Raw genomic sequence first — 27,436 nt, 5'->3', positions numbered from 1 at the left:
AGTGTCTCAGTAAGGTGTTGGTCCACCACTAGTCACCAGAACAGCTTCAATGCACCTTGGTATAGATTCTACTAGTCTCTGGAACTCTACTAGAGGAATTGAACACCATTCTTCTATAAGATATTCCCTCATTTAGTCTTTTGATGATGGTGGTGGAGAGCGCTGTCTAACACGTTGGTCCAAAATCTCCCATATGGTTTCAATTGTGTTGAAATCTGGTGACTGTGAAGGTCATAGTATATGACTCACATCATTTTCATAAACATCAAACTATTCAGTGATATATATAGAAATATATTATTAACTGGAAATTATTATTAACTAGTTTCATTAGTTTTACTATTCATAGGTAAAGTGAGGGAACATATTATTTGATCCCCTGCTGATTTTGTGCATTTGCCCACTGACAAAGATATGATCAGTCTATAATGTTAATGGTAGGTTAATTTGAACAGTAAACTCATGTCAATAATGTTATAAATTGATTTGCATTTTAATAAGTGAAACACATTACTCCATTACTAGCCTCTTTACAGTGGCTGCCTGTTAGGGTTAGAGCTGATTTTATGGTTTTATTGTTAAACTATAAATCAATACATGGGTTTGCTCCTACTTACCTCCCTGAAATGATCCAGCCATACATACCTACACGTAACCTTGGATCGTAAGATGCAGGCCTTTTAATTGTACCTAGAATTTCTAAACAAACATCCTGAGGCAGGGCCTTCTCTCATAGAGCTCCACTACTGTGGAATGATTTGCCAATTAAGGTTAGAAATGCAAACTCAGTGCAAACTTTCAAGTGTTTACTAAAGACACATCTCTACAGCATTGTCTATGATTATGTGTAGTCTGGCCCAGGGGTGTGAAGGTGACCAGAAAGGCTTGATACTGTTCACCCTTGTTGTCTTGCCAGGGGGGCTCTCATCGCCACTGGGATGCCCTCCCTCCAATGCCATTTGGGGGTGGAGTCACTGGCTGGTTGTTGTCTCACTGTTGTGCACTTGTGTAATTGGGCTGAACTCTGCTTGCCAATGTGGATGGATTGATTTCCTGCATGTTGGGCCTTGTCCGGGGCCTCACCCGGGTAGGACCACACTGTCACTGGACCCCCCTGTCTCAGCCCCAAGGTCTTACGCTGCTATATTTTTGTGCTGGGGGAGTAGGGGCACTTCTCCTTCTCCACTATAAATCCTTGTAGATCTAAGGAATAGATTTTCTAAATTCTCCCTGTCTCCTGCCCTGTTTTAAATTTAAGAGGACATGAGGTCTTGGCCCACACTTCTGGAGTGCCATGCTTGGAAGATTCGTTGCTGTCCCTGTCCAAAGTCCTCCTGGTTGTGTTGCTGAACAAGACGATACCTGACGATATCAGCTGCCACTCTGCTGACCCCCCCTGTCCTTGTGTTGTCCTTGTCCATCTTGTTATGCTTCAGCCCTGGATTAGATTTAAATAATCTCTGAACTTAGCCCGCATGCATTTATTTATTATTACAATCTGTAATCTTAATATGTTCACCCAGCACAGCCAGAAGTGGACTGGCCACCCCTCTGAGCCTGGGTCCTCTTTAGGTTTCTTCCTTAAATTCGGCCTTCTTAGGGAGCTTTTTCTAGCCACTGAAATTCAACACTACTGTTGTTTGTTCCTTGGGGTTTAAGGCCAGGTGTTTTGTAAAAGCACTTTGTGACAACTACTGATGTATAAAGGGCTTTATAAATGAATTGGGTTGATTGAAATTTGATTGGTTACGGTTAGATTTGTCTCATTATGGTTTAGGTAACGGGGATATTAGGTTTAGTTTTATGTTTAGTTTTAAGCATGTGTGTGTGTGTACAATGTTTGTGTTTTCTTGGCTACATGACTTTTCTCAGGAGGACAGGTGTTTTTGAAATTGTATATGAAGTTGGAACCACAAAATATCCTGACATATATTAATCAGCTTCTGTAGTTAATCGCAATTAATGAAACATGTTAATTAGAATGTGTTTAGATTCAAGTGGGGAGTAAAAGAACAAATTGATGAAAGATTTACAACATGAAGTGCTCAAGTCTTTTCAAGCCTGCAGAGGTTCCAAAACGGGTGGTTTCCGGGTGGTATCAGAGTTAGCATTGTATTTGGGTCTTTGAGGTCAGAGCTATGTACTGCCAAAGAGGAGCGAACGGTCTAGTTCACAGCTACCATAGGCTAAAATACCAGCCATCAACAGTGCAATATTAGCATAATATTATTTTTGCAGTAATTTAGCGTGAGACCTTTAAGCTATATCTTTATTTAATGAGCCAATATTGGTATTCCTGCAGATTTGCAAACAGAAATAGTTTGTGTTGTTTTCCAGTGAAGTATCATAAATGTACTTTGGTTTTAACAGTAGTGAGATAAGCACAGGAAACTCTATAGCTGTGAGTGTTATCTGTATGAGGGGAAAATAGCAGAGTGGTATTACGATGGATAGTTTAGTCTCCATGTTCACCAAGCATTTCACTGCTCAATACAACACGAGAGTATGGTTGTGTTCCAGGTCAACCCAACAGTCATTTGTCTTCAGAACTGTGTGGTGCAGTGTAACAATACTGTAATGTATAACCAAATACTACTATTAGATTTTGTATTGTCCCTTATCAGGGTACTTACAGGTAAAGGTCTAACTATCAGAACTTCATGAGGGGCCAATCCTGTACAAGCATTAGGCATACAGTAGCTTGGATTGATAAGAGCACTAATGGCAAGGCGCACACACATGTTAATACCTAAATCACACACCCAAACAGGAACTAAAAAGTTTATTATCAAATAAAAATAAACAGGATATAAGAAAGTTAATTATTAAACTAAAGTACACACAACGCGCACATTTTTTTAACTATGACAATCACAATTGAGAATCACCTTTACCCCCTTGTTATGGATACAGTTATCCTGTGTGTGTATTTGTTTTTCCTCTCTTTTGGTCCTCTATTAGACCTATATTAAACTGTGAGAAGACAATGAACATTCAAAACCCACTCAGAAAATCACTCTGAAGCCACAGGTTCAAATAAATATTACTAATATTATTAATTGTAATAATTTTGGTGAACTGAAAATGGGTGAATGGTCATAAAATAAAAGGTCCAACAAGGGGCATTCTTATCGTGCTCAAACAACCTTATCTGTACTCAGTATTAGATCAATAATACAGATGACCTCAGACCGGTTTCCATCACTTCAAAATAACTAGGTAGGAACAAAAAATGTAATTAATAAACTAAAATATACGCAGACACAAACAAAAGTTTATACATAAATATAATTTCTATTTTGAACCACAAATGGGTGAATGGTCATAAAAATCTTACATAAATGGCATTTTTATCATGATCAAACAACATTATGCAAAGGTCCAAGGCCTTTTCTCTCCAAGAGAGAAGGGAATGTGAAAATGAAACATAAATTTAACAACACCATTATAATAAGGCTCCTCTACATTTCAATGCTGATCCTGTATTCTGTAAGACAACAACTCTTCTTTGCAAGCCATTGCCCTTGGCTAAATTGACATCATGGCAAAAGATAAGAGCCTAACCTTTGTTGTATTATATTTAATTCATGTTTGGACGCTGGGTGTGGACTCGGTAAGAGGACATTTTGTTATGGAAAAAAATGTACTTCACGCTAGAGAGACTTATATATTCCATAATCGTTGCATAGACTATTGCTTAATAATTTCCATAGCGTTTGAATTTACACTTGCATGTTCGAGACGTACTACGCAGGATTGTGGCCGTCTATCGTGCCGAGGTAAGGTTGGTTTTGTATTCAGAGATTCAACAAACTTTCAAGAGACATTTGTGGTAAACAAATGTAAAAGTAAAAAATTACTTGCATTCTTCAGTGATCTCTATGACCATTATAAATATTGTGGTCAGTGGATGAAGGGATATGCAATTAGTATGCAATAAATGCATTATTATGAATTAACTTTTTCAGAGGTCTTCATAGAAACCTAATTCCTAGTGCAAATTATTTCTCATATCAACAGACAACTTTTACAAACTTTGATTCAATCCATAAATATCCCTAAAATGTTTTTTTCATATCCTGAAATTACAAAAACAATTGTCACAGATGAATATGAAACTTTTCAAAAAGTATCACAGGAACTTAATTCCAAATTCATAATATTCTGAACTAGGTTGGACAACTTAAATTCTTTAAGATCCTGTAAAGTTTCTAAAACGCAATTATATCACAATACAATTCACATATAAATTTAAATGGCGTAGTGGTTAGAGAAGCAACTCTGCAAACATTAGGTTCCGTGTTCAAGTCTCATCACACTCAAAACAGATTATGCATTGGGATTTGTTCTGGATAGACAAAGACTTTGCTGATTACAACCTTCAGTAGCTGTGTTATAGTAAGCCTACAATAAAACTGTTTACGGTTATATTGTGACTTTCTGGTGGATTTTCAAAGTATGCATTCGTGTATGCTTTTTAGGGTAGTATAGGCTTCATCAAAACCCCTTTTGCAGTAAAAGAGTATGGGTTTCCACAATTCTGCCTTCTAAACTCTGCCTTCTTGCCCTTAAAAATAAATTGCAATTGACAAATAAAATTGAAAGCCACATGCTTTAATAACATAAGTTAAGCATATGGGTTAAGTGAATGAACCCACATATACCTTTGTAGCGGTCCTTCACATGGTGCCATGAGGTACTGTGCTTGCTCAATCCTAAAAATAAACATAAAAGTTGGTGAATCAGTAAATATAGTGAAACCAAGTAAATATTGCAGGAATTATCAGATCCACATGTAATTCACATACCTCCAGGGCTGCAATCCACAGGGTGGTGTGGGGAAGATGTGCGTCCTTGGGGTGGTAGGGGCCCACGCTGGAACAAATATCTAGGAAATATCTAGGAAAAATTAAGGTTTTGTAAGCATTTACCCTGTACACTCCAAGTATCAAGTTGCTATTACGTTTTCCAATTTAAATGCATGCTTGATGAGTTTATAGGGGACAGTTTCCCAGGTGTCTTCAGGTGGCGAACAAGTTCTGGCAAATTTGTCTTGGCTGAAGGACTTTCTGCTGGTGATGCTGGGTGGTGGCCAGTAGCAAAGTCCCCCTTTGAGCCACAGGCGTGGAACTATTGCCACACAGTCATCCTCCTTCAAGACCAAAAGTACAGAAAACGTCATGATCTGAAAGCAATGCTTAGAAAAAAGGCCATTTGCAAGTGTTACACCAGCATAAGACACAAAGGCTAGCTGAGTAGCACTGGATACACAGATACACCCAAGAAACCTCAGTAATGGAATTGTAAAAAGTATACGTTTAGCTAATCTAACTAACAACAGACAATGTTACTGCCAAGAGTTAGCTATCACATGTGGATAACATTACACAAAGAAACATGTTACGTGCCAGTTGATATAAGTTACGAGGAATAAGCACACCATATTCTAACTTGTTAATACACTAAGAAACACAATTTAGCTAAGTTAGCAAATGTTAGCTAACACTACCGTACCTGATCAACTGTTGATATGTGAAGAAAAGATCCGAACTTGTGGACACACAAAGATACAAGGGTTATGTATTGCATCTCAGGCCAATGCGTTTTATTTTTTTTCACTGAATTCATCAAGCTATCTTTTAGTAACTTATTTTAGTGCTTTTGGTTTAGTGCTTCCAGTCAGCTACCAGTGACTTTGACTAAAAAATTCTAATTTTTTGAGACCACAGTATACAGTCATTGTTTAATACAAAACAGTCATGATGTTCTTACTCAGTAGCCTAACAAGACTTAGCATTAGTTATTTGTAATAACGCAGAACAGAACTCACCTGTAGCTATCTATGTGACTCAGCATTCAATCATTTTCAGTCAGATGTCGAAATACATTTTGATCTTCGTTTCGGGAGTAAAACAATGTCTCATGAATGTCATAAAACACATGTTGTATTGTCAAATTCAGAGCATATATGTTATACCTTACTCCCTTTGAAAAAAAGTTGTTAATTTTACTGAATGAGACTTAAAGAACCAAGTCACTAAAATTATCAGATTTTCCCATCACTACCTTGAAACATAGGTTTACTAGCTAGCTAACATTCTTGTTGTGATTACTTGAGAGGGTGTGAACATACTGGCTCTGAAAATGCTATCTAATGCAAAATAGGAAGGGATGTCTGTTTTACATTCAAGCAATTTTCTAATCCTTTACACAAGCAATAGTGCTCAAGTCAAAGTCTATTTCACTTATAAGCTACCAATGTTGACAGTACAAGAATAAAAGTACAAGAATAAAAGGGGGACAATAGCATCTCTGCTGGAAGAAAATTGCAAGACTACACAAATAGGCACAGCAGGTCATATTTGCACGCCCTCACTTCGGTGGCTAGCCGCCACAGTAAGTGGTCGGGCCACTGGTGGAAAGCCACCGGAGATGCAAATGACCTGATGCAAACTGAAAGCAGGAGAAAAGCGGTAAAAGCTGGGGGCCCTACTGGATGTAGGATATTATAGCCTCCAGTGGCCTGCAAGCAGCAAAATGCCGGCGTGCCACCATCACTGGGAATGCATGGAAAATAGATACAAAATATTAAGCATATTCCTGCATCCACTGACCACAATTTTCACTCATGAAAGATATGTCATAGCAATCAGTGAAGAAAACAAGTAATTTTTAATGTTTAAATATGTTTACATCAAATGTCTGTTGAATTTCAGTTAAATATCTGAATATAAAACCATCTTTACACAATGTAGGTATGCGATATGGCTGTGATTTGATACAGTTCTGATAGAATTCACACTTGGAATTCACACTTGCAAAACTTCAGGATCTGTCTATATCTTTAAGTTCATACAATTATTTTTATCTTAATGTTACATCTCGAAACATTTTGCTTAATGTAAACAAACCCCTTAAGTTTTTAACGCCAAACTGTGCAAAGTATAATGACAAAATGTATATATGTTGTGCTTTTGACTGTACAATGCTGGAAATGCAGGAACAATTTTCACTTTTAAACCTTTCACGTTATGTTGAATTTTTGCAGGACTTTTCCGGGCTATGCAACAGGAATGTGTCACGTCCTGGCTATGCCCCTAGTCATCTCTGCGCTGGGCTCGGGGCATAGCCAGGACAGGACAGGAGGTGGCTCATCTAGCCACCTCCAATCCTTTTTGGTTTCCCCAATTGGAGGCAGGTGTTGGTCATTGCCTCCAATTGGGGACCCTATTTAAGTTCTTTGATTTTGCCATGCTGGTGTGGTTCATTTTGGTTTTGCTTGAGTTTCAGTTAGCCCCTCATCACTGGTTGCGGCGGTTTGTTTTGTTTGAGCCTTTTTGTTTTCATTAAACATGGATTATCCCCATTATCTTGACTCTGCGCCTGTGTCCTTCCACACTCCAGCACGTGACAGAATGACAATTGACATCTAAATAATGTTACATTTTTTTGTTAAACAAGTTATTGTCGTGAAATTTTTGCTAATGAATTGTATGCGTCAATGATCAGTATGTAGGAAGATTGACCATATCACAATAGCTTGCATAATTAGCTACTGTAGGCCAGCATCTCAGCCATGTACAAACAAAGTGATTGGAGATAAACATTGCAGCACAGACAAAGATACGTACTTTACCAATGCTATCAAACTATTGTTTATAAGTTAGTAGCTGCTTGTTAACATTATGCTCAATGGCCACACAACTTCATTTGGACGTCTTATTCTGGGCAAGTTGTCAGAATGTGTTCAGACTTCGGTCGAAATTGTGTTTTATGCCTATTGGGTTGAGTTTTCACAAAACTGTTGTTGCCATGATGCCAAGGCTGTAAAAAGCATGGGATAGATGTTGACCAAAACACTGATTTCCGATAACACTTTTCTAGATTTAGGGGCAGCATCTTTATCATTTTAAGTTGTAATATATGCAGTTGTATTATGTACATCTTTATTAGCCAAATTCTTAAGATATATTACGTTACCTTAGGGTACAGACAGATGTCTAGGGGCCCAGTTGCAGTCAGAACACAGTTAGCGTTAACCCTAATCTAACCTTTTACTAATGTTTACCCTAATCTTAAACCCAGTACTGTAATGCCTAACCCTAAACATTACCTAACCTTTTTTTGCTTTCTGACCTTAAACCTAACCTAATATTGAATTTGGAACATATCCACGCACAAATCACTGCTTGACGCTTTCCTTTTCAAACTTTTAAAAAGTTTTTCCAGAGCTGTAGTGTATAGACAATTAACATCTAAATATAGATTTTTTTATCATTTCAAAACAGATTTATGATTCACATCTGAATAAAGTCATGAAACATTAATTAATTATGCACATTTTTGCAAATTGCTATGTAAACTCTGAATTTGATTGATCCTGCAACAGTTGGTCAATTGTTTACAGGCTATTCCTATTTATAAAGTAAGCAGATTACATTACTAAGTTTGAGTAATCAAAAAGTTCCGGTACTGATTACAAATGTGGACAGGTAACTTTTAACTGTAAAGGGTTACATTTAAAAAGTAACTTACCCAACCCTGCTGGTAAGTGACACTGTCTATGCAATACCTGACTATGTAATTATATAATAATCCATGACATGTGTGCCTTCTGGGCATAAGTGACCAACACGTGAATATAGAATCAAAGGACTTATCTAAAAGTAATAGCTGAATAACTTAACATCTTACTTTCTACAGCAAGTAACTAAGTAAAGAAATTTAAAAGTAATATTCCCCAACACTGATTGTAACTATCTGTTTTTACAGTTCACTCTCCCACTGGACATGGCCCCTGATTCCGTTGATGACAAATATGACAAAGAGAGTAGCTGCAGAGATCTTATGTATGAGAAGGTGAACACAGTCTATCTACCAGATGAGAAAAAGGCTAATCCTGAGTTCAACTCGTCTTGGATGAAAGCAGAGGACGAATGGGAAAAGTCAGGTGGTCATCCTGATCTAACAAAAGAACAGTTTATTGCCATCTATATGTACACAAATCAGAGTCCTTCCATCTACTCAGACTTCAACAGAAACGTTAGTAAAGGGAAATCTGTGTATGGGACAGCTTCATTCCCGTACCACTCCCTGCACTTCTATTTGACTGATGCCATTCGTGCATTGAAGAAGGGGTGTGAGAAAACCTTCCGCCGAACCAAAGTGGATTTCAATCACCAAAGTGAATTTCGTTTTGGCAGATTCGCCTCCAGCTCTCATAAAGATAACTTACTCAGTTATGGGAATGTATCCTGCTTTAGTATCAAAACATGCTATGGTGCATATCTGGAGCCCTACACTGCCACGAAAGGAGAGGAAGAGGTTTTAATCCCCCCCTATGAGGTATTCAAGGTCACCAATGTCCAGCAAAATCCACCAAAGAACGAGACATTAGGTGACTGTAAAGTAGTCTACACAGTAGAGAGCATCGGAGTTCAGAGCAACTTGAACTGCAAATTGTTTAACAAAGCTGAATCAAACAGATCATCAAACAAAGGCTATATCATGCTTTGTATTATGTTGATAATATCTGTACATTTCTGACAGTTTTACTACCTAAGTATAATAATACAATAAAATATATAGAAAGGACAGAATATAGCATATTCCTAGTAATTGGAATGTTTGGCCAGTAAAGATATAAGAAATGTAATTCCTCAACTGACATTTACATTTACATTTGCTGTTAACCACATGTCACAATGTTTGCTTAATTCAGACTTTTTTGTTGTTGTTTTAATGAACATGTTGATGTAGAAGTGAACATCCCTGACTCATAGCAATACTGTATCCAAGGATATGTTTTGTGTTCGCACAGGAACTGTCCTTCCCAGATTGTATCACCTCTGTAAAGCTGTGATGTGTGGTCAGACAACCGGTTTGAATTGAAACAGTTATCAGATGGTTATAAAAGCAAGACAAGTGTAATTTTTTGTTCACTTTAGTCCTGTGCTTGGATGTGGTGACTATACTCTCCTTCTTGGTCTTTCTCTCCCACTCTCTTTGTCTTTCCCATTTTCTCTCTCTCTACAGTTGACTTTGTGTTTAAGGCCTTTTAGGCCAGGCATATGTTCTCTGCCTCCCTCTTTTATTCATTTTTGGATAAATGCTTTGTTCTTTAAGTATTGTCCTGTAAATACCATATACCCTTGTTTAATGTTTTCATCTACAATGTTAAGTAAACCCATTTTAATTATAAGACCCTTCTCGTAGTCCTTCTTGCCATGACTCATGTTGTTTTCTTGCAGTACTCCTGTTTCAGTTGTTAAGTCAATAATGATGTAACGTTGACCAAGGAAACTGTGACGGCTGTTCCGCCTGGCGCTGCGTGCCCTCTGCCTCTCCGGCACTCCACCTCACCAGTGTACCAACCACTGGCTGGAGCAGATGGCAGCAGCGCACCCAAAACCTGATTTGACTTAGTAATTATGATGTTTATTTTAGTTCCTGATTTTCACCTACACCTCACAGGTTATTGTGTCTAGCCTTCGTGTCAATGTCATTTTGTTACTTTGTCTTTGCCTCTCCATTACAAACTCGCTACCCTCACACCTCACAGAAGCAGGGCATAGGCGCAGGGAGAACGGAGGACAATGAATTAATAAAACAGAATAGACAGGAATAAAACAGAATACTGGGTAAAAAGAACTTGGACAGGTACAAAATAAAACACAGAACAATGTTACGTTGGGGTAAACCAAAACATAGATTGACAAGAGAAATTTGGGATACAGAAACTTAAATGGGGTCCGTGATGAGGATTAACAGGTGCAGGGAATAATGAATTAATACAGGTGTCCATGATGAAGTGAGGGAGAGGTGGCGTTGGATTCCCTGGTACAGCTGGCTGCCGTGCCAGAACGTGATGAATGAAATATTGTCTTGTGAATACGTTTTGAAGGACAAGATACTAGTCAAAAAAGGCACAATATAGTTTATATGAATAGTTAATAGTAAAGTCACTAGACATCTAAATAAAGGCATTAGCTGGCATCAGATATAACATTTGAAAACTCCAGTGTCCCCCTTCCAGAGTGCAAAGAACAATGGCACAAGGATCTCCCTACATACATTAAGGCAGAGACTCGCTTCTGCAGAGTACGACCACATCTCTTACAGGAAACAACCTGTTCCAACAGCCTCCCTGCCTTTTTAGCAGGCCCCCCCACCAATAAAAATCAACTTGTCCCTAAAAGAGATGTCTAATTTAATTCCCAATTGCTTACAGGTCTATATACATAATTGAGCAATTACGAAGTCCAATGTGGGTGAGGTTATTTGAAATAATATGAAATTGTGATGAACGTTAACCAGAGGCAACGTACACAATCAAAATAAAATGAATGTTTAATAGCTTTTCTAGAAAGTTAAGCATTGCTGAACAAAACTTGGTTACACTGAGTCCTTGTCTTCCCAGTCCATTTCAGAGAAACGTGGACGTTCTGCAGCTGCTGGTGGTGCCTCCCTCCTCTCTGATCACATTCTCTATCTTAGACAGCATGGAGCTCTTGAATTTCTGCTGGAAGTCATTGCCCATGAAAACGTAGAGTGCCGGGTTAATCAAACTGTTGGCTGTGGCTACAGTGGTCCCCATAATAAGACCAGCTCTTATGACATCCTGGTTGTAGTTTTGGTGGTTCAGCTCAAGCAGTATGAAGACATGGTAGGGCAGCCAGGAGATGATGAATGCGGCTATCAGGGCAGTCATTACCCTGAGGGGCTTGGAGGACTTCCTCATCATTTGGCTGGTCCTTAATTGCACAATGATAGTGGAGTAACAGAAGAAGATTATGAGGAAGGGCATCTCGAAGCCACCAATGAACCTACTCACTGCGATCGTCTTGTGACTGAGTTGACCTGAGTAGTTATTGTAACACAAGCTCCTCCCTAAATGAGTTTTGACGTCTCTAAACACTGCAGAGGGGAGGCTCAGGGCAACAGAGGAAACCCAGGCTAAGAACACCACAACAAATGACTTGCCATTGGTGTGGTTGTTCTGAGCCCACACTGCAAACACCACCAACACACACCGGTCCACACTGATGACGGCCAGGATGAAGATGCTGCTGAACATGTTGATGAACAACACAAATGAGTTGAACTTACACAAGAACAGTCCAAATGTCAATTTTTTGTTACCGTGTTGAACGGTAGAAAGAGACACAGTATGAAGTCCGACATGGCCAGGCTGAGGTACCAGGTAGTGCTGACCGTCCTCTTCATCTTGAGACCAGCGATCCAGATGACCAGGCCATTCCCAAGTACTCCAAACAGGAAGATGAGTAAATTGACCACCAGGTAGAAGACACAGGAAACCTCAGGGAAGCATGTTGTGTGGGTCTGGAAAGCAGCTACCTCTCCATTACCAGTGACATTGTCATATGTGTAATTGTTATAATCCCCATATTCATCATAACCATAAATAGTTATAGAATCCTCCATTGTGTTTCAGGTATTTGACTTGTTATCCCTGTGAAAATAAGAAGTATCAGTAGTTAGGCTGTGTTGTGTGGTTGGGGGGTTGCAGTCTGACCAGAACCCCACCATCATTGGCTTTGTATTTGGGAGCCATTACAACATTGTATCATTTGGTGTGCTTGTGAAACCAACGGTTTCTGTAGATTTTGTTCATACTCACTTGAATAAATGGGCTGAAAAAACAACAAGTTACTTTACCATGAGTAACAATAGCCCCTACATTATTACAATAATGATTTTAAACAAAAACACTTTTTGACTTTAAATCCTCTTTACATTGATAACCCTGATACTAATCAATTTATGTATCTCTAACACATGGGGGTTAAATGGTTAAAGTTTCTTTCGCCAACATCAATTAAAAATATATAGGTCAAAGCCAATCAGCCCCTAACTTGTACATACTTCTTATGATTACTCAGGCTTGTAAAGAAAATATTTTTCTTTTTAGTAGTCAGCACTGAAAGAACATCTGATGGTTGTGACTAACAAGGGACACTAGAGGTCACCACACATTCATTTGTGATACAACAAGTCCACTACTTTGCTACAAACTGACCATCCACATCCTTGTGTGGTTTGTATGGGCCAGTGGATAGTTGCTTTGTGCCCTGTATGGGCCAGTGGATAGTTGGTCAGCTCCCTCTATGGGCCTGTGGATAGTTGGTTTGCTCCCTGTATGGGCCAGTGGATAGTTGCTTCGTGCCTTTTATGGGCCAGTGGATAGTTGGTTAACGTCCTGTATGGGCCAGTGGATAGTTGGTTTGCTCCCTGTATTGGCTAGTGGATATTTGGTTTGCTGCCTGTATGGGCCAGTGGATAGTTGGGTAACGTCCTGTATGGGCCAGTGGATAGTTGGTTTACTCCCTCTATGGGCCAATGGATGGTTGGTTTGCTCCCTGTATGGGCCAGTGCATAGTTGGTTTGCTGGGCTAGTGAACTGTCAGTGGAGGAAGCTATGTGTCATTTATTAAGTTGGTCTATTTTATAACTTTAACTGTGGCTGTAATATTTATAGGGGGAGGGTGATGAACTTTGTATTGACTCTTAGACTTTGACAAGCATTAATAACAAACATCAATCTAACAAATCTATTAATAGTTAATATGTTATGTTTGAGCAGCGCAGTTCCATTTGAGATTGTATGCGCATTTGACAAAAATGTCTGTGTCGGTTCCTGTACTGTCTGTTGCAGACCCATGCAGTTCCTCAGTGAGGTTGGTTCTTCTAACAGTTTCTCATTAAACCAGATCATAGATTTAGTATACACTCACCTAAAGGATTATTAGGAACACCTGTTAAAGTTCTCATTAATGCAATTATCTAATCAACCAATCACATGGCAGTTGCTTCAATGCATTTAGGGGTGTGGTCCTGGTCAAGACAATCTTCCGAACTCCAAACTGAATGTCAGAATGGAAAAGGTGATTTAAGCAATATTGAGCGTGGCATGGTTGTTGGTGCCAGGCGGGCTGGTCTGAGTATTTCACAATCTGCTCAGTTACTGGGATTTTCACGCACAACCATTTCTAGGGTTTACAAAGAATGGTGTGAAAAGGGAAAAACATCCAGTATGCAGCAGTCAGTCTGATGTTAGAGGTCAGAGGGGAATGGGCCGGCTGATTCAAGCTGATAGAAGAGCAACTTTGACTGAAATAACCGCTCATTACAACCGAGGTATGCAGCAAAGCATTTGTGAAGCCACAACATGCACAACCTTGAGGCGGATGGGCTACAACAGCAGAAGACCCCACCGGGTACCACTCATCTCCACTACAAAAAGGAAAAAGAGGCTACAATTTGCACGAGCTCACCCAAATTGGACAGTTGAAGACTGGAAAAAATTTGCCTGGTCTGATGAGTCTCGATTTCTGTTGAGACATTCAGATGGTAGAGTCAGAATTTGGCGTAAACAGAATGAGAACATGGATCCATCATGCCTTGTTACCACTGTGCAGGCTTGTGGTGGTGTAATGGTGTGGGGGATGTTTTCTTGGCACACTTTAGGCCCTTTAGTGCCAATTGGGCATCGTTTAAATGCCACGGCCTACCTGAGCATTGTTTCTGACCATGTCCATCCCTTTATGACCACCATGTACCCATCCTCTGATGGCTACTTCCAGCAGGATAATGCACCATGTCACAAAGCTCGAATCATTTCAAATTGATTTCTTGAACATGACAATGAGTTCACTGTACTGAAATGGCCCCCACAGTCACCAGATCTCAACCCAATAGAGCATCTTTGGGATGTGGTGGAACGGGAGCTTCGTGCCCTGGATGTGCATCCCACAAATCTCTATCAACTGCAAGATGCTATCCTATCAATATGGGCCAACATTTCTGAAGAATGCTTTCAGCACCTTGTTGAATCAATGTGAAGGCGAAAGGGGGTCAAACACAGTATTAGTATGGTTTTCCTAATAATCCTTTAGGTGACTGTATTTCCAATGTTCTCAAACAAAATTATATTACTCACCACTGTTTGTGCTATATCATCATATGAGGTTTTAAGGTTCAACTTACCAGACTCATAGACAATGTGTTTTTGCATTATGTTCTTCTCCAGGTCTACCGTTTTGCAAACTATTGGCAAATATTTATGAGTAACTGGGCATTGGAACATGTGACCGGAGCTGGTGGAAACCACAAAGAAATCAGTGTCAAAGATAGCTTGATTCAGTAGGTTGTATGATTGTAACCCACTCCCCTTTGTACACTCACTCACTCACTGACTCATTCACTCAATCACTCACTGACTGACTCACTCACTCACTGACTCACTCACTCACTCACTCACTGACTCACTCACTCACTGACTCACTCACTCACTGACTCACTCACTGACTCACTCACTCACTCACTCACTCACTCACTCACTGACTCACTCACTCACTCACTCACTCACTCAGTAAGAGACATTTGGTCTTCTTGGCCAGCTTCATCTTACAGTCTGGCAAAAAATGTTGCTTGATTAGTCCCACACAGGGTAAAAACTAATTAAAAGCATTGTACTTACACTAATAAAGACTTAAGTCTTCCAAACTGGTAATAAACCGTGTCGCTTTTTACTGTACACTACACAAAGACATTCATATTCAAAATTCAGAAGTCCCCACAAAGATAGAACATCCTATTAATTCAGTCCCCATACATTCTTTTAGCCTGCTACCACAAGGGAAAATGTGATATGCGGCAGTATTATAGTCGTTTTATGTTTAAGTTTAGAGCTAGGCATTATGGGTAGGTTGGGGTTTGGCCTAACGACTAGGTTATTGAGGTTATGGTTAGCTTTTAGGGTTTGGTTAGGTAAGGGTTATGGATTGGGATTATAGAAATAGATAATATTTTGAATGGGAAGAAGACAAGGACCTGGATATTAGCTTTCTAAGCTAAAATATTTTTTATTGTCACTCCTATAATTTGCCCAAGACAAGGAAAGGCAAGGAGTAGAATGATAATCATCCATTTTCCCTTATGGTACGATGAACATGAGGTTTGCAAGCCTTTCTGTGTTACATTTTTCCAGCTTCAGCAGTGGCCTTGCTGGTGTTAATAGCCTTGTTCAATCACAGCTCAGCATCATGTGTCAACAAACAATTCACAGAAGCCAAGAAGGGTTTCCTGCCCTGTTAGTACATCTATTTTAGCCTTTTCTGAGCGAGAGAAAAGGGTTTATGAAAATGAACATCTGAATGTAGATTCCAAGTAATGATAGACTAATGAAAATCCAAAGAGAGGTAGATAGAGGTTAAACAAAGAGAGGTGGATAGAGGATAGACAAAGAGGGAGATAGAGGAAAGAAGAATAGAGGTGGATAGAGGATAAACAAAGAAGGGGATAGAGGAAAGACAAAGAGAGGTGGATAGAGGATAGACAAAGAGAGGTGGATATAGGATAGACAAAGAGAGGTGGATAGAGGATAGACAAAGAGAGGTGGATAGAGGATAGACAAAGAGAGGGGGATAGTGGGAATGATATATGACAGTATAGAAAGCAAGTTGCATGTGGCTTACACTTCTAAACAGATTGTTAAATTAAGTCAATAACGTGCATTTTTTTTGCTAAATGTCCTTGCCCAGATTGGCCAACAGGAGTGTCACTCATCACCAGCTCATTCATACAGTAAGTGGGGCCAACTCCTGCCCTCCCTGATTGGCATCCCCTCAGGCCCAAACATTCCTGTACTCCAATTGGAATGGATGACCCCTCTTACAACAAGCCCCCACTTCAAACACAGCTAACCACCCCAGAGGAACAGCAACCTCAGACTAAGGATGGTAGGAGACAACAGGAGGTAAAAGAGGGGAATTCTTTTATGCAGCATTATTGGTATTGTTGTGTGTCACACATATATTGACATGCAAGAAGTGTAAACAAACAGTTACCAGAAGAACTTTTGTGTTTCCTGTCTGTGTCTAAGGGACCAGAAGTTCCCATGAAGACAGTAAAACCTAATAACCCATACTGGGTTTTAAACTGTTCCCACAAGGAAATAGGTTATTTCCTGTGTTAGTGGATAGGTTTTGTGTTAACAATAAACTTGGTAAAAGTTTTAGATTTAGGCATTACGGGTTAGGTTTAGTTGTTAGGCATAGATGTTTGGTTGTTGATGTTAAGGTTAACATGAATGAAGTTAGTGTTAAGGGTTACGGTTAGATTTTTCACATTAAGGTACGGGCCAAGGTGTTATAAGATTTAGTTAAAGGTTTAGTGTCAATTTTTAGGGCTGTCAAAACGGGTGGTTTCAGGGTAGTATCAGAGTTAACTTACTTGGGTCTTTGAGATCAGACCTATGTACTGCCAAAGAGGAGAAAACGATCAAGTTCACAGCTACCAAAGACTGAACACCAAGCCAATAAACAGTGCAATATATGAATAATATATTTGTTGCAGTCATTTTGCATGAGAGACCTTTATGAAAAATCTTTATTTAAAGAGCCAGTAGTGCAGATTTGCAAACAGAAATACAGCTTCCATTGTTTTACAGCGAAGTATCATAAATTGTGGCCCAAGATTACCATTTTTAGATAAGAATAGGAAACTCTATGGCTGTGAGTGTTATCTGTACGAGGGGAAAACAGCTGAGTGGTATTACGATGGATAGTTTACTGTGTCCATGATCACCAAGCATTTCACTGCTCAATATAAAATAGAGAATGATTGTGTTCCAGGTCAACCCAACAGTCATTGGCCTTCCGAGCTGAGTGGTACAGTGTAACAATAATGTACAGAATAACCCTGAAATCACTTGCTTATACATGGTTTCATACAAAATACTATGGTATGATGTTTTTCTAATACAGCATGATCTTGTGTTGTCAGTCATGGTTCTGGTGCTTTATGATGTTCTTCTGTTAAACAGGATTCTGGTTCAATACAATGTTGTGTTGTCTGACTACATTCTGTATTCTGGTACCGTATGATGTGTTGTACTGTATGATGTTTTACTGTTCAATGTGTTGGTTTTCTTTGAGACTGTGGTCCCAGCTCCCTTCAGGTCATTGACCAGGTCCTGTCATGTAGTTCTGGGCTGATCCTTCATCTTCCTCATGATCATTGATGCCCCACGAGGTGAGATCTTGCACGGAGCCCTAGACCAAGGGAGATTGACCGTCATCTTGAACTTCATCCATTTTCTAATAAATGCGCCAACAGTTGTTGCCTTCTCACCAAGCTGCTTGCCTATTGCCCTGTAGCCCATCCCAGCCTTGTGCAGGTCTACAATTATATCCCTGATGTCCTTACACAGCTCTATGGTCTTGGCCATTGTGGAGAGGTTGAAGTCTGTTTGATTGAGTGTGTGGACAGGTGTATTTTATACAGGTAACGAGTTCAAACAGGTGCAGTTAATACAGGTAATGAGTGGAGAACAGGCTGGCTTCTTAAAGAAAAACTAACAGGTCTGTGAGAGACAGGAATTCTTACTGGTTGGTAGGTGATCAAATACTTATGTCATGCAATAAAATGCACATTTATTATTTAAAATATTTTTTAAATTTAGATTCAGTCTCTCACAGTTGAAGTGTACCTATGATAAAAATTACAGACCTCTACATGCTTTGTAAGTGGGAAAACCTGCAAAATCGGCAGTGTATCAAATACTTGTTCTCCCCACTGTATATAAGTTAATGTAGAGAACATGATGTAATATAAAAATCCTATTTTGATGTTATTGGTTTTTATTTGCTTGTGCTCATTTGCTTTGGAGATTGATTGTGTAATTCATCCAACCACACTAGATGTGTTTACACTGCACCTTAGCCTAGGGCTAAGAGCATCCTAAGCCCTGGGCTAAGGGCCTCCTAAGGCCAGGGCTAAGCGTGTGTTCACACTTGCATATATTGAAGTGGAAAAGCGCCACCCTTAGCCTAGGGCTAGCTGGCCATGCTCTGCAGCAGTGTTAGCACCGACTTCTCAGGGCTAGCCCCAGAAAAATTTGTACAAAATAACCAGTGTGAAACAGGGTCAAGAACAAACCATAGAAAGTTTATTGTTGTCACGGTACAATGAGCAACAGCGCCACCGTTCCGTGCACTCTCACTTCCCATCACGTATGAACACATCCCGGACTTGTTTTGTGTCCCATGTCTTTAATCATCGTTCACACCAGGTCCCTGTTTGCTCATTAGTATGTGTTTAAATGTTTCCACTCTGCTCCCCACATCGTGGGTCATTGTTGCTGTTTTTTTAATGTGTTGTGTGTGTTGCCGTCTACAAGTAATTGTCAAGACATCTGCTGACCTTTCGTTTTGCTGCTTAAGTCAGCCCATTCTTTTGGTATTTGGTGGTGCTCGATATTTTGTTTAATTAATGAGATCAACACAGATTACCTTCTACCTGCGCCTGGTTCGTTACTCCCGCAACACCGTTTGACAATTGTCCAATCACAAAAGCTGCCCTTTCACTTAATTTACATACACTTGTGACACGCACTGTTACCAACATCTTCGTCTATTTTGGTCCTTTCACTCTGCAAAGTTTTGTTGTTTCATTATACCTGCTCTATCTTAGCAAAGTAATTATTGCAGCTTGCTTTGGATGTAAATCCATCAAATATGTTGAAATAATTAAAGTTGACTAACGTTTTTCTCTTTCCTTGCATAGTTATGACAAAGTTGTTCAAGCAAATACTGAGCTTATCATAGAATGTAAAATGGTATTGTATTGTATTTGTCCGTTAGCCCAGGGCTTAGGAACACAAGTGTGAATCCTTAGGCCAGGGTTGACAAACTATTGTGTGAACACAGACTAGGCTAACCTGGGGTTAGTCTTAGCCTGGAACATTGCAGTGTGTAAAGGCCTTATTTTCCATCGCCCCCCACTGTAATGTACATGGGATACTTTTTGCCTAAAGAATCTTCAGTACGGCTGTGAATGTGTTGTAACAAATACTCAGGAGAATTTGTAAAATTATGTGCAACATCTAGCAAAACAATATAGTTTTCCCTCTTTAACCCCCAATGCCACACACTATACTGCACATGGAATTCATATTGTCTCATTAGTTAGCAGCTAGTGGCTAGTTACTCCATGTAAAATTATTCTGATGACTTGAATATTATAACTGACTGTTTAGCTATTTTAAATGTGCATTTTACATTTGGTGTTATGAATTCCAGCCTCACTAGATAATCTATGCTCAGTAGCTAATTAATCCACTGTTTTCATTTGTACAATGACTTGCTGCTATAAGCAAATATTTAGTGGAATATTTAGTTGCCATGGTTATTTCATTAAAAAAAGACCTAGGACCTAGTTGCCTGGTTCCTTTTCTGGTTTCAAGGTCTTTTTGTTTTGTTTGGATTTCCTCTTCTTCAATTGGACATCCTCACTACTAGCAGCAATGGGCCTTTTTAAATAGCAAAACATTTCTCTAGTGATGCAGTGAGATGCCTCCTGTGCCCCGCTTGGCCCCCAGAAACGTTGCTTGCAGCTATATTTGCTAAATGTCATTGTTTACTGTTTGTGTACAGCCTTAATGCTATCTGATTGTACTGTAGATAACAAGGTATTGTTATTCAATGACATTTTCACAAATCCATTCACGTTTGCTGGTACATGAAATGTCATTCCATTTCTTTACAGGATCTTCAGTACATATTTTTATCTCAGCACAGTCCTCCTTTCCATATGTACCACCATTACTAGGCTCTGATTCTCCCCAGTACCTATAGTGGGAGGAACACAGACAACCAGAGAGTCAGACACTGGTAGAAACTACCGGATATCTCGAGACTTATGTTCCCTGGGAACTATTGCAAAAACCGCGATTACATTCTATGCCAACGTATCTAGTGCCATTACGTCGGTCAAGAACGTTATTGAGATATTGGGTACCTACGGTAGAAATCAAAATCCTAAATCCAGAATGCAGATGGTTTTGAAGATTAAAGTGACAGCGAAGAAGTATATCTACCTCACAGAAGTCAGACAAAGTAGTGGAGAACCACCTTCATATATCTGCGTTCAGTGTGAAGGAGGTTGACAACTGGCACTGATGAAATTGTGAAACAGCCTTAGCACAATGACTAGACATTTAACAGTTTTTTGGCAAGCTGTTACTGTTGACTGTCAGTCATTGAACCAATCCTAGTAATCATTGGCTTGCAAACTGATCTCTAATTTTGTTCACCCTGAAAAAAGATACTTAAAAATGATATACATAAAATGTAGTTTTATACAGAGTTTAATCTCTTACGCTGTGGTGAGAGGTGTGCCATCCACCCATCTCCAGGTCCCCTCAATCTCTCGGTCAGTCAGACCGATCCAAGTACGTATGTTTAATGCAATTAGGAATTTCTATCAGAGAAAGATTAAGATGTTGACAATAGCATCAAAATAAGTCATAATAAATCCATACATCTCTTATGAACCTCTCTCTCACCTGTTCCTCTTCACTGTTTATGATGACGAGCTTTGCCCCTTTCTTCAGACAGTCTCGGTTGGCATATTCCCAGTTATTTTTTTCAGAGGAGATATAATAGTTGCTTTTGGCAAACTCTTTCACTGTTTAAAAGAAACGCAGTAGATCAAATTACATGTAATAAGTGTTTACACATTTGTCATGACCATTTCAGTTTCTAAATTAATATGAAGACCATTTTCATGAGGATTAAGATTGAAAAGTAAACCAGTTCAATTGACTTACCAAATAACTTCTGACAGATGTCTCTCTCTCTATGTAGCTGGTCTCTCTCTTTTGCCAGGTTGTTGTAGCTAGTCTGTAGCTGGTCTCTCTCTTCAGTCAGGGTTTTGTATCTAATCTGTAGCTGGTCTCTCTCTTCCGTCAGGGTTTTGTATCTAATCTGTAGCTGGTCTCTCTCTTCAGTCAGGGTTTTGTATTTAATCTGTAGCTGGTCTCTCTCTTCAGTCAGGTTGTTGTAGTTAGTCTGTAGTTTGTCTTTTTCTGTGAAGTATTGATGCCCAATGACTCCATCTGTAATATTCAAGTCATATTAAGGGCTGGTCCATGGATTCTCTCTTCTTGTCTATACATATTTTACCTGTATTTTTACCTCTGCCAATTTCCTGATGTCCAATTTGGGATTATGATGTGTGGGGTAGTTGAGACTTAACTATGTTACTTCCAGCCTTCCCTTTTTTTTTATGTATTTTGATATTGAACAACACTTTTTAAATCTATGGGCATCCGGATCTTGAACTGCCATAATAAGGACTCAATCCAATGAGTTGGCAGAACTCAGAAGTCTACATAATCGATGTCAATTTTACCCCCTTTTTCTCCCAATCCCACTGTACGACCTTGTGCCACCGCTACAACAGTCCCTGCAGAGACAGGGGGGGTCATACATTGCCACAGGCCACCTCTGAAATTGATCCAATAAGCCAGTGTGCTTCTTTACCACCCCCCTTAACCAGGAAGTCAATGTGAGCCAACATGTCAGAGGAGGTGCTTCTTTACCACCCCTGTGATGGAAATTCCAATGTATCGACACTCGGAGTAAGGGACACAGAGACAAAGTTCACTTGGCACTTTATTAACTATTATGCACATATAAGAGATGCGTCAACCGCTTACACACACATTATCGTCTGAGGAGTCTCTAACTCAAAACATGTCCTTCAACAGTATTTATTACATAGAAAAAGGGGTGTGGTAAGATGCTGCCATCTGTCTCATGTCAATCAAACATCTTTGTTCTATCACACAAGTCAAATGCTATCTTCCCCCACCTTATCCTTCCTGCCATAATGTTTACTGTTGTGTTTACCTAAGCTTCACACAAAGGACAGCTCTCCTTCCCGCCATAAGTAACTTCTTCAATTCTAAGAGTTCCAACCGAACCCGAACAGGCAATAGATGTCCTGATGAGTTATACAGATGAGGAGATAAAGAGTAACCATTTCATCAGCTGATATCAGTCAATGATACCCCCTTGGTAAATACCAGATCCCCCACATTCCTCTACCTATCTAAACAATGGGACTCAAGTCCTTTAATCAGTAAGAATGCATCAGGCTTCAGAAACTTCCCCAACACCCCCCTTAACCAGGAAGTCAATGTGAGCCAACATGTCAGAGGAGACACTTGCACACATTGCCTTATGCATGGCCAGGTCAGAGGCACCCCACGCCCCCCAGAAACTTTGCTGAAATGTGGCGGGACAAGGACATCCCTGATGCCAATTACCTCCCTCCGGACAACGCCAGCTGTTCACAATGCTGTTCACAGTGTTCCAGCTGTTCACAATGCTGTTCACAGTGTTCCATTGTTGCAAGAAGAATGTCAAAACCTTTTCTGAATTCAATATTACCTGAATAGTGAATGACAACCCTACCTGGTTTTGGCTTGTCGTCATCTTCATTGGCATATGTTGGGAAGTCGGTCTTTGTGTTTGTTCCAATTACATTGCCTTCAAATTCGATTCCCTCTGACATCGTAGCACACATGTGATACAGATAACATGTTCTATGTCCACCGTTCTATTTTGAGTGACTTGCTGGTTAAAATGTGCCATAAAGTCACCATAGAGATTAAAGACAACATCATCACTTTTGTTATGTGTAACTTGGTCTGTGGTGATGAGATAGACTTCCTGTTTTTCCGTGGCAGTAACATTAAGAATCTCCCATTATAAAGTATGCAGACTAAGATTTACAACAAACGTTCAGTGTTTCAAGGTTTATTTACATGCCGTACCAGTTTTCCAAAATGAACTTCAAATTTTGATTCGTCTGACCCCAGAATACTTTTCCACTTTGCCACAGTCCATTTTAAATGATCCTTGGCCCAGAGAAAAGCCTGCACTTCTGGATCCTGTTTATAGCTTCTTTTGTGAACTATAGAGTTTTAGCCGGCAACGGCGAATGGCATGGTGGATTGTGTTCACCGACAATGTTTTCTGGAAGTATTCCTGAGCCCATGTTGTGATTTCCATTACAGTATGTGATGCAGTGCCGTCTGAGGACCCGAAGATCACAGGCATCCAGTATGGTTTTCTATCCTTGACCCTTACGCACAGAGATTGTTCCAGATTCTCTGAATCTTTGGATGATATTATGCACTGTAGATGATGATGACTTCAAACTCTTTGCAATTTTTCTCTGAGAAACTCCTTTCTGATATTGCTCCACTATTTTTCGCCGCAGCATTGGGGGAATTGGTGATCCTCTGCCCATCTTGACTTCTGAAAGACACTGCCACTCTGAGAGGCTCTTTTTATACCCAATCATGTTGGAAAGGGCAATAACCACACAAAATTCACCCCAAGGCAAAATGTATAGAATTGCAGAATCATGTTTTTTCTTGTTCGCCTTTTTCACGTCTTTTCTCATGCTCAACTTCTCAAACACTTCACACTCGGACACAGACACAGGAAACTACTGACACACGACTGTCCCTTGCTTCTATTTATATTGTTATTTGATACTATTTCCAAGCCATTATTTGTATCAACTTAAAATGTACTCTGCTACTAAGTGGAAAGATGGGTTAAACATTATCATGTAGATCACAGGATCACGTAGATATGATGGTTGAAGCATCAGGTTATCTTTGTCTAAATCTGTGTAATACAAATATCTTTGTAGGCCACTCTTATTATAAATTGTGGAACACACATTTTCTGCAAGGGTGATGGAATTTATGCCACAGGTTAATAACAGATAAAATGGTTAGTATGTTGTCTTTTCATGTGACTTCAACGACACCTGAAGTTCCAGAAAATGTACAAGACATACTAATCACTAATCAGCATAATAATTCAGTAAATATAGAATTATTTCATCAAGGGGGATTCTTACTGCAGGGTTATTCATTGAAAATAGTTGCCTAGCGACTCCTTTTGGTGACTTGGGTGCATGTGAGATAAATTGAGGTAAAACACTGGACAATGTGTTCCCTCTAGCATGCAATGATTCAGGTCTATATTCCCTGGTTGAGCGAGCAGCGTAGCACGATGAATGGCATTAAAGAAACAGTACCTCAGAGGACAGATACTGTACCTCGACATTGACTGTCGTGAAATAGGAGAAAAACTACTTAGTGTCTCAGTAAGGTGTTGGTCCACCACTAGCCACCAGAACAGCTTCAATGTGCCTTGGTATAGATTCTACTAGTCTCTGGAACTCTACTAGAGGAATTGAACACCATTCTTCTATAAGATATTCCCTCATTTAGTCTTTTGATAATGGTGGTGGAGAGCGCTGTCTAACATGTTGGTCCAAAATCTCCCATATGGTTTCAATTGTGAAGGCCATAGTATATGACTCACATCATTTTCATAAACATCAAACTATTCAGTTATATGTATAAAAATATATTATTAACTGGAAATAATTATTAACTAGTTTCACTATTTATAGGTACAGTGAAGGTGTAAAGACTCGTCATGGTGTAGTGTTGGAGGGAACCAGGCGCAGGCAGATATCACGTTCGTTGGTTTTATTAAAACAACAAACCAAACACGAACGGAAAACAATGCTAATGACTGAATGAAATAAAAGTGCGCAACATGCGTCTTAACAATAAACATTCAAACAGTACATTAAACAACACTCACCGATTAACCTACAAACAGCAACAATGACAGCGACAGCAACAATGATCCACAATGTGGGGAGCAGAGGGGAAACATATATACACATACAAACGAGCTAGATTGGGACCTGGTGTGGAAGATGGGAAACATGTGACAGTCCGGGATGTGTTCGTGAGATATGGGAACTTGTGATAATATGGCACGGTGGCGCTGCTGCTCACCGCACCATGACAGTACCCCCCCCCAAAGGCCCGGCCACCGGACGGGCCAAGACGAACCCCAGCCCAAGGGAGGGGGGGCGGGGCAGCACAGTACCCCCATCGGCACAAACCCGCCGAGGGGGTGGAACAGCCGCGACTAACCAGGGAGGCGGAGCCGTCGGGACAGGCCGGGGAGGCAGAACCGGCTGAAGAACAGGAGCCGGCGGAGGGTCAGGGGCCGGGAGAGCCGACGGAGGGTCGGTAGCCGGCGGAGGGTCGGTAGCCGGCGGAGGGTCAGAGGCCGGGAGAGCCGACGATGGGTCGGTAGCCGGCGGAGGGTCAGAGGCCGGGAGAGCCGACGGAGGGTCGGTAGCCGGAAGAGCCGACGGAGGGTCGGTAGCCGGAAGAGCCGACGGAGGGTCGGTAGCCGGAAGAGCCGACGGTGGGTCGGTAGCCGGAAGAGCCGACGGTGGGTCGGTAGCCGGAAGAGCCGACGGTGGGTCGGTAGCCGGAAGAGCCGACGGTGGGTCGGTAGCCGGAAGAGCCGAAGGAGGGGCCGGGGCTGCCGGGACAGGAAGGGGCGCCGGGGCGGCCGGGACAGGAAGGGGCGCCGGCAGCCAAACCCCGGCAAGCTCAGGCGGTGCAGGCCACTCCTCCTCGGCCTCAGGCGGTGCAGGCCACTCCTCCTCGGCCTCAGGCGGTGCAGGCCACTCCTCCTCGGCCTCAGGCGGTGCAGGCCACTTCTCCTCGGCCTCAGGCGGTGCAGGCCACTCCTCCTCGGCCTCAGGCGGTGCATGCCACTCCTCCTCGGCCTCAGGCGGTGCATGCCACTCCTCCTCGGCCTCAGGCGGTGCATGCCACTGCCACTGGCAGGAAGGAGGCGCTGGCTGCTGCTCCAATGCAGCAGGGGGCGCTGACTGCCGCTGCTGGCAGGTAGGAGGCGCTGGCTGCTGCTCCAATGCAGCAGGGGGCGCTGACTGCCGCTGCTGGCAGGTAGGAGGCGCTGGCTGCTGCTCCGATGCAGCAGGGGGCAATCGGCGCCGTGGCGCAGGGACAGGGGCGGCGGAAGGCCGCGGAGCAGGAAGCGGTGTGCGCCTAATTGCCAGCCTACAGCCTGGCCAGCCTGCACGGGGTCGAGGAGGCACCGGACATAGAGGGGGCGCCGTCGGGACTTCCCTCGGGCACCCTCTCAGCCCCCCCCTAAAATTTTCCTGGGGGGACCTCGGACCGGGCGTTGGGCACCTCGCCCTCTTCTTCCTCCGGCCTCGCCTACGTCCTGTCCTACCTGCCTCCTGCATGTCCTGCAGGAGACCCTTCACCAGCTCCCCTTGTTCTTTGGTGAGGGGCTTGACCACTCCACACTGGTCCATGCCCCACAGCGGCACCCCGAACCCGTCTTGGGGCAACCCCCAGCACTGCTCCCCAAGGGGATCCTCCTCCACTCTCTCATAGACCGCTTCGTCGTCATCCGAGGAGAGGGAGTCAGACCCCCAATCGCCCCTCCAGGTATATACCCTCTCTGGAGGGACTGCCTGCTGGTTCCAGGTTTGGTGGATCATTCTGTAACGACTCGTCATGGTGTAGTGTTGGAGGGAACCAGGCGCAGGCAGATATCACGTTCGTTGGTTTTATTAAAACAACAAACAAACCAAACACGAACGGAAAACAATACTAATGACTGAATGAAATAAAAGTGCGCAACATGCGTCTTAACAATAAACATTCAAACAGTACATTAAACAACACTCACCG

The 27,436-nt window shown here is 41.3% G+C and overlaps 1 protein-coding gene, 1 long non-coding RNA gene and 1 pseudogene across 2 annotated transcripts; 1 reads left to right on the top strand and 2 right to left on the bottom strand.

The window, feature by feature from the left end:
• The first annotated feature begins 3,446 nt into the window (after positions 1 to 3,446).
• On the top strand, positions 3,447 to 10,199 carry LOC114830683 (NAD(P)(+)--arginine ADP-ribosyltransferase 2-like). The gene is made up of 2 exons (XM_029118434.2): positions 3,447 to 3,613; positions 8,773 to 10,199. The coding sequence occupies exons 1-2, from the start codon at positions 3,542 to 3,544 to the stop codon at positions 9,544 to 9,546; spliced, it is 846 nt and encodes a 281-aa protein (XP_028974267.2). The 5' UTR covers positions 3,447 to 3,541; the 3' UTR covers positions 9,547 to 10,199.
• Positions 10,200 to 11,425: 1,226 nt separating this feature from the next.
• On the bottom strand, positions 11,426 to 12,444 carry LOC105007972 (annotated as a pseudogene).
• An 8,740-nt stretch (positions 12,445 to 21,184) lies between these two features.
• On the bottom strand, positions 21,185 to 21,671 carry LOC109615464. Its single transcript, XR_002196456.3, has 3 exons — positions 21,632 to 21,671; positions 21,368 to 21,489; positions 21,185 to 21,282 (listed from the first exon to the last, which is right to left on the bottom strand). It is a non-coding gene; the product is annotated as an uncharacterized LOC109615464 (long non-coding RNA).
• Positions 21,672 to 27,436: the final 5,765 nt, after the last annotated feature.

Source organism: Esox lucius, chromosome 25, assembly GCF_011004845.1.
Source record: "Esox lucius isolate fEsoLuc1 chromosome 25, fEsoLuc1.pri, whole genome shotgun sequence".
NCBI classification, from domain to species: domain Eukaryota; kingdom Metazoa; phylum Chordata; class Actinopteri; order Esociformes; family Esocidae; genus Esox; species Esox lucius.
Note: the sequence above shows the minus strand (reverse complement) of the source record. Positions and strands in the feature narration are given on the sequence as shown.